Source organism: Ochotona princeps, chromosome 9 (genome assembly GCF_030435755.1).
Source record: "Ochotona princeps isolate mOchPri1 chromosome 9, mOchPri1.hap1, whole genome shotgun sequence".
Lineage (NCBI taxonomy): Eukaryota > Metazoa > Chordata > Mammalia > Lagomorpha > Ochotonidae > Ochotona > Ochotona princeps.
Window position 1 is genome coordinate 6873232 of NC_080840.1, and position 12535 is coordinate 6885766.

Consider the following 12535-nt stretch of genomic DNA (forward strand, 5'->3'; position numbering starts at 1 on the left):
AGAATTTCCATGTGGCAACTATTTCCACAGAAATAGGACTGCTGCACTAGAGAATAAAACTCAATGTCTATGGCCCGCCATGCCTCAGATGGTGATGATGTTCATAACTCCAAGCCACGGTTTTTTCATTTCGTGCAGAATTTGTAGGGATCAATACTTTCTAGATTTTACTACAGCTGAAACATGATTGCAAATATCCTCAGGGCAGGGCTTCATAATTTAGGTTCTCAGCTTCCTTATCCATAGTAGAAGGACCCCTGCCAATCACCAGGCAAAACAGTCAAAATGTTAAGTTGCAGAAATTGAATGATATAAAGGAATTACAGAATGAACACTAGTACATACTACTTTACAACTATAAAAACACCTGTAGTCCTCCTTCCCGGCTCCAGGTCTTTCTAAATCTAGCCAGCTTAGGTACGTTGGAAGTCTATGAGAGCTCCTAGATGTTTTTCACTCTCCCTCATCCTTCCCCAGCTGTGTAGTAAAAAGAGTTTTCAAGTTCACATCCATCTCCCTATATTCTTAATATCAGACCCCACACTAGGCTGAATGGTCCTCTTGAAATTTACATCCTTCCTGAAATCATGGAATGTACCCTTACTTGGCAAAGGCTTTGTTTTAGATAGAATCAGTTAAACTAAGGGCATAGTGGATGGAGGGTGGGTGGTGCTTAAACCAACATGACTACTACTATGGTAAGTAGAGCAGACCCAGAGGCAAGAAAGAGACCCCATGACAATGGGGACAAAGACTGGAGTTGCGTGGTCATCACCAAAGCTCACCGAGGATTGCTGGCAGCCGCAACAAGCTAGGAAAGGGCAAGCAGAGTCCTCAGGGGAGTCATGGCCTTGGAGCTAACAGCTGGATTTTGGATTGCCAGATCCCAGACCCATGAGAATATGCACTTTTATTGCTCTAAGCTGTGCATCTGGAAAGGTCCCTAGAATCCCTCTTGAGGACATGTGGTGATGATCCTTCTGATCAGCGTTCATCAAATACTCCTTTGTCATCTCCTCCAAAAGCCATCCTGGTACTTTCCAGCTTGAAACATCTTGATGTCCTTACCTCACACTCAGGAGGAAGCTTCAGAGCCCTTGTTATCAGAAAGACTCACCGCCCTCTGCCTTCCCTCAAAGCACCCTGGATCACACTTGAGTTTATTTTTCCTCTACCATCCTCAAGATTTAGTGCCCACCTGCACACCAAGGCCTATTATTGGCACCTATTTTTGTTACTCTCTCTGTCTCTGTTGTTTACCTACTTCCCACTTCAGGAAGCAGCTTCATTTTAGAAGACTTGGATCAAATGTGGCTTCATGCATGAATTTCTGCAAACACCCCATCTCATGCACATTGCACTACAAACTGGACACCCCTTTCTCCCTCTACCACATCCAGTTATCTACTCACCTTTCACCCATGGCACACAGACACTGAATTCTCTTTTCCCTTGCTCTCATTCTAAGTCCCTAGTATTTCCTGATCTCCCTGAGGAATCAACCATGCCTGACAGGAGACAAGAAACATGTTGGAAACCAGCAACAGTGAACAGGTTTCCAGGTCCCTGGAGTTACAAAGACTTGTAGGGTACACTGGATCAACTGTTGATTGGGGGGGGGGGGGTCTCCACGCACTGGTGTGGAGAAATAGAGCAAAATTGGACAAAAGATGAGCAGAAGCCCCAGACAACAACCCACCGCAATATGGTGGCTCCCCTTGGCGCCGAGTGCCCAGACGCTCCTTCCCTTGGGTGTCCACACACCAGCAAGGCCCTTCAGTCTCGCACTGTACTGCATGGTAGTCCCCATTTGGGCGACAGCTGGGAATGTAGGAGTGCCCAAAGTTGGCTGCTGTAAACCGCTCCACTTCACATCTTGTAGGACCTAGAAAGAGAAGACAATGGGTGAATGGCTCTGGTGTGTTCCCAGCATGCTCTGCTGTTTGCTGTTCAGATGTCTAGAAGTCTCAAACTCCCATTAGTGGAAGAGCCACGTGGACTGCAGTGAGTTGAAACCCCCAGAGGCATTGAGGGATGGCAGCACGGTACTCACATCGGAACCTGCCAGAGACCATAAACCGGACTGCCAAGAAGCGTCTCTGCAGGATCCGGTACAGGGTGGTTTCGGTGAAGGTGGAAGCAGGGTCCAGGCCAGCAAAAATAGTGTCATAAATTTCATCCAGTAACAGCTCCAAACCTGGGAAAAGAGAGTCACCATGTCAGGGATGGGCAGATTTGGAAGGATGCAGTGTGAACAGGTAGCAAGGGGCACAGAGCCTTCACTGTCACTGCTATGTACCAGGTCCAAGCAATCTTGGCGCATCTTCCAGCGTCAGGGCAGCTGGCTATTATGGCCATGCAGGTGGTTCACAGCACAAAGTAGCACCCCTACAAACACTGAAATCCATGCAACATTGTGTCTGAGTCTGCCCAAATGGTAGTGACCCTTAACAGGAAACAGGCTAAGGACATCTCCCCTGCAGTGTTCACAGTAGCCTGCAGGGGTCCCCATGCAGCCATTTGTAATTTCTGCTTCACAAGCAAGGTTATCTTGGCTTTCACATGCAGCAAATGGTTTCTTCTCCCTGATTGCAGACTGCAGGGACACGTTTACTCACCTGTTTCAGCCAGTTCCCGACCTTGGCTGTCAGCACAATAACAATACCCAGACACCTCAGGGAACCTGCTCCTCAAGGAACTGAAGGTCACAAAGGCCTCTGGAAACCTGAGAAGGAGATTTGTGGTAACATCACGGAAAAGCCATAGCAAGCTCTTCCTGTAGACTTGACCGTGGTCAAGCCCCCAACTGCGGGCTCTTGTCCTTTGCTCCACTCTTCCTGCTTTTCCTAGGGCGCAGCTGGGCTGGATCTTGTAGGATAAAGCTACGCTGAGCCACCTTCTACTGAGCTCTTTCACTCAGTCATGACATTTGGTCCATCGACGCCCGTGTGTGTATCTCATGGAATGAACATCACATCAACCTCATCCGCTCCCTTTGTTGGCATTCAGCCTGCTGAGGGACCAAAGACCGGGTTTCTGTCACAATCACATGACACAACAGAGACACTCTCCTTTGGGGAGCTCAAGCTCGAAGGCTTTCAGAGCCTTCTGCCAGCGACAGAAGCCTAAGCCCCCTACAGAAAATCCTTCAACAGGAAATTGTCTACAGCCAGAGTTGAAAAATCACAAAAATCACCGCAGTATGACTTATAAGAGTTACACCTTACTTTTTCATACGGTGAAGAAATGTCTTCCTTAACCACATGTGACCTGCAACTGCTGCAGAGCACACTGGCCAGGTTCCCCTGGAAGCGATGGAAAGCAGGGGTCTACGGGACCACGACCACCCTAGGAAGTCCTTCCCACGTGCAGGCATTCAGTAACCAGCAAGGAGTGTTTCCCCTGGACACCACACAGACATTTGCCAGTACAGGAGGCCTGGACAGAAAGTGTTCTTTACCTGGACCTGGAAATGTACCCCTAAACAGCAAGGTAGCAGAAGCTGCAGCTTTCTACTCCCATTGAGTTACAGCTGTGCAATATCTTAAAACTGCTCAAAACAACACGACTGTCCAGGGCCCGGCGGCGTGGCCTAGCAGCTAAAGTCCTCGCCTTGAAAGCCCTGGGATCCCATATGGGCGCCGGTTCTAATCCCGGCAGCTCCACTTCCCATCCAGCTCCCTGCTTGTGGCCTGGGAAAGCAGTTGAAGACGGCCCAATGCATTGGGACATTGCACCTGCGTGGGAGACCAGGAAGAGGTTCCTGGTTCCCGGCTTCGGATCGGCACGCATCGGCCCATTGCGGCTCACTTGGGGAGTGAATCATCGGATGGAAGATCTTCCTCTCTGTCTCTCCTCCTCTGTGTATATCTGGCTGTAATAAAATGAATAAATCTTTAAAAAAAAAAAAAAAACAACACGACTGTCCAACAAGAAGTGATAATAAATTTCGTAAATGAAATGGAATGCTACAGTTGATGATGATAATTATAAACTACTCAAAAGGAAAATTCAGAAATGGAATTAAAAGATAAGTTTGCTTTGCTGCCAAAAAATTGAAATTGACACATATGAGGAAGTCTCAGAAAGTTCATGAAAAATTCATTATAAAAAAAACCCTGCATGAATTCCAAAAATGTTTTCATTGAGATAGACATTTGGCCTAGCAGTTGAGCTATGGCCCACAGCAGCGTGCCTGGGTTCAATCCCTGCCTCTGGCTCCTGACTCCAGCTTCCTGCCACTGTAAACCCAGGGAAGCAGCAGGGAACATTCACGTCAGGTTCCTGCCACCTGGGTTGGGTGTTGAACTCCTGGCTCCGAGCCCAGTCAGCACCAGCCATCACAGCCATCCAGGGAAGGAACACGTTCATCGGAACCACTCTGTCTTCCTCCCTCTGCGTCACAATCATTCCAGAAAGAATTTCTACATTTTAAAAACAAAAATTTGCATCCTCTAGCTCCCTGTTTTCCACCAGCTGTTGAAGACCCTTATAACACCGCATGGACACACACCACAGTCACAGCTGGAGAAGCCATTACTGGACGGCAACATCACAGACCACTGCAGCATCCTCAGCCCCAACACACTAGTGCAACTGATATTAGTTAATTCAATGGAAATCAGTGTGCAAAAGCTATGAAAGAAAATAGGATTATGAATACGATTTTGTTCTGTTCTGTTAGTTTATTGTTACTTGCATATGGGTTGAGAGTGAACATTATGGCACAGCCTGTTAAGCCACTGGAGGTGTCTGTACCCCATATCTGAGTACAGCTACTCTACTTCCAATTCAGCTTCCTACTGATGCAACTCAGGAGGTGACAGATGATGGTGTTTGTGTTCACTGGCAGCCACTTAAGAAACCCAGATGGAGTTCAAGGCTTCGACTTGGTGGGCAAATGTGGGCACCTGGGAATTGAATCAGTGGATAGGATTTCTCCCTCTTTCTCTGTCACTCTGCCTTAGATCAATTAATGAAAAGACTGTTATAGTAATTGAGCTGTAGAATGGAAACTAGAACCTCACTTTGCCCAGTGCACAGGGTATATGTAATAAAATTTCACTCAATGAAACCTGGAAATTCAGTTCTAAAAGTGTCTTCCATTTACTGAGTTATACTCTGTAAAAGGCTACCTACAAAATGTGAATTGCAGTTGACCCATTTAGGCCACTTCACACCCCTAAAAAGAAGCTGCTGTTATTTTTGTCTCTATTTTAGAGATCCAGGTGAAGTATGTGGGTCGGCCCCCTAAACCAGTAGTGAGAAGTGACGTCATAGCCGGGCCTTCCCCACCAGCTGATAGCTCTCAGCAGTGCTATCCGACACGTGTTCAGCTGCACCTGCTCTGCCTCACAGCCTGAGAGGCATGTGACTGTTCCAACACTCTTGTCTGCATTTCCAACACCTCATTTTTCCTGGCACGTAAACTGCTGAATTCACATGTCTGCATAAATACATTGTCCAGACCCCTAGCTGGTCTGAAACCCGTTCCAGGCTGAGGAGCAAGAAATGTAAATCATTTCCATCCCATCTCTGCCAATTCACCCTCATCGTGTTGGCTCAGGGAAGACATGGCCTTCAGGGCCAGAGCCACCTTAATCCTACCACGTCACGTCATAGGCCTTCTCTTGGGTTGGGACACAGCAGCGCTGTTCACATGGATCTCACTGTAGATGTCTTCCTCCTCCTGCAGACTGGAGCTCCCCTGGACTTCAGCAAGCAGGAGGGTCCTCTCACCCTCCCAGGAAGACCACCCTACAGGAAGTACCACTGCACGGAGCCCAGGCCTGTGTGCTGCTCGCCTCTGGAGCAGACACTTGAGTTGTTCCTTGCCAGTCCTCTGCGTAGTGAGCAGAGCTAAGGACCTGTGGCAGACACAGCCTGGCTCTGATCCTGTCAGGGGACGGCCCCTGCTCTTCACTGCGCATAACAATAACAAGGTGAGCTATTTGAGAAGCACTGTGCCTAATGCTCTCCACGTCTTAGTCCATCTACTTCTCACAATAACCCTTTAAAAGACAAGTGAGGGGAAAATGGGATTTGGACAATGGTGGTGTGAATGGGTCAAGCTACCCCATCAGGACCCTGAGCCCACTGTCCTGTACCAGAAACCTCTCACTCCGTCCTGGCTCATGCTGGGGTTGCCTGCGTGTAAAACTTGTTCCTGGTCAAAGGATGCTTCTGGAAGAGGAGACTTTGGGATCCTAAAGCAGAGCACGATTATGGGGCAGGGAGAAAGAGGGAGAGGGAGACCCTTGGTCTAGAGGGATTGTTCAAGGGCTTCCAAGGTGGAGAACAGGACAGAAGCCCATGTGCAGGTGGAGGGGAAAGCTAAGAAGCCTGTAGTCACAGAGGGACTCAAGGGGCTGCAAAGGTCATAGAAGATGCAACTCAAAGATAAGACTATTTTGGTGCAGAGTATTTTTAAATCCCATGCGTAATTTCTTCCTAACCCTCATTTCCTCCACAAACTTTCTGAAGACCCCTTCTGCAAGTGTGGCAGAGAATACCAGGACCCAAGAGACTGGGTCTTGGAGGAGCCCTGAATATGCCACCCTCGCCGTGCTTCTCCCAGGCACCTCAGGAAGGCAGTGCCCCGGGTGGCAGCAGCCCACTGCCAAGCCCCACAGTGCCCTCTGGCACTACTTCCCTCCTAAGTCATTATCTCCATTATGGTGCTCCTCCCGCCTTCAGTGGAAGAAGTTGTGCTCTCCGTCTGTCAGGTGCAAGCCTACTCGGAGGAGTGTCTTCTCTGACTGCAGGATGCCCAGGGCTGAACATGCACCCCCTCGCACTCGTTCTAACGCTGGATCGGGACCCGTCTCAGCCTGGACTTCTCCCTATTTCTCATCTCACTTTGTCAAGGTTGTGATTCCCCCTCCTTGCCACCATGAAGCTATTTGGGATGTATCAGAATGAAGAGGGAAGAGACACTCAGCAAAATATTTTAAAATAAAAATAATTTGATTTCAGTTGGTGGAAGAGGACATTTTGCCTTTTCATTGCCTACAAAGCAAAATCTCAGGGTGATCACAGAAAAATCCCCAAGAATGTTCTGAAATTTGAGGAGAGTGGTAAGAGTGGCCAATCTGGCTTTAGAGAAGTTACAAATAGGCTCAGTGGAACAGGAAACGCTAGATTTCCACCCTGCGACCCCCATAGCACCAAGCACCTAGTCCTACCCATTGGCTGACCAGCGCGCCTGCCTCTGCGCTCAGGTGGAGACACTGCAGCGATCCCTCCCACACGCACTCCTCCCAGAACCATCCGTCCACCGAAGAACAGCAGCTTTGACTCGCCAGCACTGGAGATGGTGCTCCTTAAGGGAGGAGTGCCTGCTGCGTGACTGACCTTGGCAGGTGTCTCCTGTGAGGGTGCGCAGATCCTGCCTCCAGACAGTCCCTCAGTGTCCCTGCTATCAGGACACCTGGCCACAGACTAAGATGCACAGGAACCTCCCGTTGGACAGGCTGGCGAGCAGGGCGTGAGGGAACACACGTGAGTGAGTCTGGTCACTTAAGGACAAGGGTCAATGAAACTGACTCACTGCCCATCCCTTCATGTTGGTTTGTTAACATCACCAGGCAAGTAGCCATGGTAAGCAGGGGCCTTCCGCAAGGGGCAACAGGACCTGCTCCAAACGAGCCAGTGCTGTAGCCAAGATCAAGTGCAAATCAGCACCTAATGAGCCAAGAACCCCAATGGCTTGGCAGATGGGCTGCCAGCAGACTCTCAACCTCCCTGTGGCCCACAGGAAGAAGTTAGAGGCCTTTCTCCATTCTCCACTGGGGTTTCCAAAGAAATCCCCTCAGATTCCACATTTCCAACCTTCCAAACTCATCCTTAACCTTTATCTAGAAGGCAGTCCTGGGCACTCCCCTTGCCTCTTGCCCCCTCACCCACCATGCATTACTCCACCAGGTTCTGGGGGTTCCACCTGGAAAACACTGCTCTAGCCACACCCTCCATCCCCGCCCCTGGTCCCAGGCAACATCTGCTCTCCTGGGACCAGTGCAGTAGCTTCCCAGCACCCACACAGCTTCCCCCTCTCTTAGCAGGCTCACTTTTTGTGAAATCCAAGTTCGAGGCTAGTCAGGACACACCCAACCCCGACCCCAGTGGCACTAATGAAGATACACACACAAAGCAATCCTTGACTCTCTGAAACACAAGTGTCACTGCTCATCCTGTGTCTGACTTGGCAAGTGTCAGCAGCAAGACCCTTCACATGACACCATCCACTGTTGGCTGGAAGCCCTGGGCCTGGGACTGCCTAGTTCAACATAAATATCGGAAAAACCCTGATTACACTGCACTTCCAGTAGCCACCCACATTCTCCTTCCAACACTGTAATATGCTGGAAGGCTTGCTTGCTTACAAAAAAACTAAGGATCCCATTTCAGGAGTGAATTTTTTTGGTTTGCTTTATACAATTGAACACGTACTTCCAAGCGTTTGCCTTTAACGCGACTGCCCTCCTGTGGAAGAATCTATGAAGTGCACCTCAACCTCAAGGTTTTAACCCCCCCAAGTGCCTGGACACAACTACTTATTTGGTTAACACTGATTGTCAACCTATTGTGCACAAGACGCAGTGCTATGTGCTTGGCGTGACAGAGATGAGACCAATGTGAAAGTGATAAGAATAAAACACTAAGAGAATCCACAAAGCTTTAATGCTCACTCATTAGCACTTGAGCTGGCATGGCGGCACATGGTATGCTGAGCTCGCATCTGCAGCACCAGTTTCCCACATGGGCTCCAGTTCATATCCTGGCCACTCCATTTCCAATGCAGTGCTCTGCTAATGGCCTGGGAAGGCAGCAGAGGATGGCTCAAGTCTTTAATGTACTCACATTAGAGACCTGGACAAAGCTCCTGGCTCCCAGCTTCAGACTGGCCCAGCTCTGGCCCTGGCAGCCATTTGCAGAGTGAGCCAGCAAATGGAACATCTCTCCTTCCTCTTCCTCAGACTCCACCTCTCTCTGTAACTCTCACTTTCAAGTAGAAATAAATAAATCTTAAAAAAAAAAAAAAAAAAAACCTGTGCTGAAGATGCCATGTTCAAACCTGGATGAAGCAGACTGGAATTGTATGAACGCACACTAACCCAGGCCCACGCTGCGTTTGCTGAAACTGGGTGCCGTGCAAGAACGCCCAGCCGGCGCACGAAATGTCCACTGATGTGGCTTTGCATCAGTTTCCTACATGAGCTTTTCTCAGTTCTCCTTTGTGGCCCCCACTTCACAGATGAGCACACTGAGGCTGCGGCCGGGTGGGGGGGGAGGCGGACAGAGAGCAGAGGCCCAGTGCAGGCCACCAAAGCTGTGCCAAGGCAGGGGCTGGCAGCAGAGGGCAGAGGAAGGGTGTGCTCTTGGGGCCAGGGGGCAGCTAGGGCCTGGCTCGCTGCTGTCGTGGGTGGCCGTGGGCGAGCTCCGAGCCTTGTGCTTTCATGTTGGGGACTCAGCATCCTGTGTGTGAGGTTAAACTTGAGAAACTGCTGATGGGTCAACTATGAATCGGTCTACAAAACCAGAACTGTCACAGGGTACACGCTAGTGCACACTCTGCAGTTTTGAAACCTTAGCTGCAACACAGCTTGGGGGGCATTTCTGAGGTGGGCTGCCAGAAGGTGCCCCCTCCTGAGCAGACCCTGGGAACTCGCTGCTTGACGGGGAAGCCAGCCACAGCCACACAAAGCCTTGAGCTGTGCAAGAGAATTTTTTGTCAGTGGTTACCGACTTACATCCTGGTTTTTCCACCCCCAGTGCTTGAGTTGCACCTGAAGCCTTGCAGGACCCTCTGCTGTCAGTGAGCAGAGCCACGCACCGCCCGCTCCGGGCACTGCACTCTTCACACAACTCCATTCTGCACCACCACCATTCACATCTCCAAAGTTCTTCACCCATGGACCCCAGGAGTGCCCAAAGTTCTGCAGACACGGGATATGCACAAGGCTCCTAGGATGATCATTTCTGCTGTATGATCCCCTCCCGACTCCACCCTGCATCCCCGGGGTACCCTGACCCTCAGGGTAGCCCAGGATAATAGCACAGCACACACTGATACACCCTCTGCCCTTGTCAGTGCCTTTCTGACCACACCCAGTACAATCCCAGCCATGTCAGCATCCTTTGCCTGCATCTGAACGAGCTGTGAGGCCTGTATCACCTGGACTTTGCACCTTGCCTCCTGTTATCATTCTAGGCTGTGGAATCCTCTCCAGGTTAACTTTGCTGGCTCTGCTGCATTCTTTGCAGAGGCAATGTAGACCTCATGTGGATTCTGCCATCGACCTCTGCCGCATCAGCCCCTTTGTTACGCGCCTGTCGGCCACGGGGAATGACGATGCTGCGGACCCCTATTCTCACTTGCAGGGGCTGGCTAGGCCAGAGGGCCCATCTAGTTCCTGTATTTTTCTTCCTAACAGCCAGGACAGCTCTGTGAGGGATGCGGCAGAGGTCCAGCAGAGGCATAGGAACGGAAGCACCCTGACCCCTCGCCACACCATGTCAGCGACAGTAGGAGTTCCCAAGGTGGGCATGGGCCTCGGCAGCTGCATGGTCCAGCAGTGGGCACACTCCACAAGCTGGCTTTTCTTACCTGTTGTAGCTGTGGACCAGATCAAAAATCATCAGGTCCGTGGTGTTGACGAACTTGCACTGGACAGGCAGGAACTCGCCATCCGCTGAACACTGTGGGGGTGACTTGTCCCCCACCCCATGGAGCAGACGGCGGCTTCTTATTTCACAGTTCCTTGGACCTAAATAATTTTATGACAGATGTTTAGACTCAGATAGGAGCAGGTGCCTAATCTCTGCAGAGGAGAAGTACGTGTGTGTCCCCTGCATGTGGGACATTTCAGGACCTCAGGAGTGCCCAGGAACTGTAACAGGAAGGAGGTGTATAAACCTGAGCATCCGATTCCTAGCATTCTAAGAAGCAGCCAGTGGAGGTCAAGCGTCCACCGCCTGGAAGCACCACAAGGAAGAAACCTACCTCCATAGCCTTTGCCTTGCCTGACTTGAGCCACATACAGCCAGGGAGCCCTGACCCTGCTGCTTGGCCCTGAAGATAGCTATACCCCAATCCTAGTGGTAGCTGGCAGCCCCAGACACTCACATCGTGTGGGTCGGCCCAGCTGGCGCGTCCCGTACACCTCCATGCCCTCGGCGTCCACACACCAGCACTGTGCCTGCCACATGTCACACTGGACAGGTGCATAGTCCCCAGAAGACAGGCACTGAGGGAGGTAGGCTGTGGCCGTGCTGTTAAGGTAGCCGCTTAGCAGGATCTGCTGCCTCTGCAGCTGACAGAAGGAGAGGCCTGAGGATGGCAAAGAGCAACATCAGAGGGGTGCGACACGGAGGCTGGCAGGACGCATGTCCCTAGAGAGATCTGGCTGGGAGGGAAGGGCGGTGCCCAGGCCACCAGGCGGCTCAGCTGGCAGCAGTGAAGGCTGGTCCTACCAGTACCACATCCATCACCTGCACTCCTGTAACTCTGGTGTTGCAGAAAGAAAGTGCAGGCAGCGCAGGCCTGGGCTTCGCAGAGCTGTCCGCACCTGCTGGCCGTGTGACCATGGGGAAGCTGCTTCACTGCCCTGGGCCTCTCTGTCCCGTCTGTGGAGTCCAGCACAGCACGGTGATGTGCACGGTCACTGCCTCCTGCCCACCTACTGTGTGCTGTTATCCTCGCTTGCAGGGTCCTTCCAGCAGCACCAGGGAGTGGTCACTCCCAGCTCAGTGAGGCTGTGTGAGTGACATGGCCAAGTCCATGTAGCCAGAGAGGGTGAGGAGCTGCCTAATTAATCCCGAAGCCACCAGGCCAACCTCTGAAAATCAGCGCCCAAACCAGAGCCTTTACACCCTAAAGGACACCATTCATGTTTGGTGCCCTCCGTTTTGCACTGTGTCATGGGAATAGGTATCAACTGGCATTTGCTCACTCCCTTCTTTGCTCATGTACCAAAATGATCATTTTACCTGGAAGGTCTTTGGCCAAGTCCCCAAATTTAGAACCATCCCCTGTCTCTCATCACACACCAGGAAACGCTGGCTTCTTTGGAGTGGGGTGGAGGGAGGGGCGGGAGAAGCTCCGGTGCTGCTTGCTGAACGAGCCTCTGCGCCATCACACCTCACACCTCGCGTTCGCAGCCATCTGCCGGGTGCAGGGGCATGCTGAGAGCCAGCAGCATTGTTGGAGACGAGAGGGGGGTCATGGCACTGCCCAAGGCCATTGCTTATTCCCACCGTGCCACCCTCATACTCACAAGCCACCGGCCTCCCTGGCTGCCTGCTGCCTGGCACTTCTGTGCCCTCAGCATCCACACACCAGCAGGATTGGCCATCGTTCCGGCACTGGATGGGCCTAGGGAGGAGAGTCACAGCAGGTGACACTGCTCTGTTCCAGCTCCCAGGGCCACAGGCAGGCTCCCACCGGGGAACCTCCCTCCTCTCCCATTCCTCCATTTGAGAGTGCAGGAGAGAGGCATGGATGTCTTGGGGAAGGAGAGACCTCACTCCTCTTTCG

At 51.3% G+C, this 12535-nt stretch overlaps 1 protein-coding gene across 1 annotated transcript in view; it reads right to left on the reverse strand.

The window, feature by feature from the left end:
• The window catches only part of TG (thyroglobulin), a 205445-nt gene that overhangs the window by 190598 nt on the left and 2312 nt on the right, over positions 1–12535 (reverse strand). The window contains exons 3-8 of the mRNA XM_004580737.2: positions 12276–12373; positions 11126–11329; positions 10607–10766; positions 2619–2725; positions 2054–2197; positions 1700–1885 (exon numbers count right to left, since the gene is read on the reverse strand). Coding sequence (XP_004580794.2) covers positions 1700–1885; positions 2054–2197; positions 2619–2725; positions 10607–10766; positions 11126–11329; positions 12276–12373 — 899 coding nt within the window. The remainder of the gene's footprint in view (positions 1–1699; positions 1886–2053; positions 2198–2618; positions 2726–10606; positions 10767–11125; positions 11330–12275; positions 12374–12535) is intronic.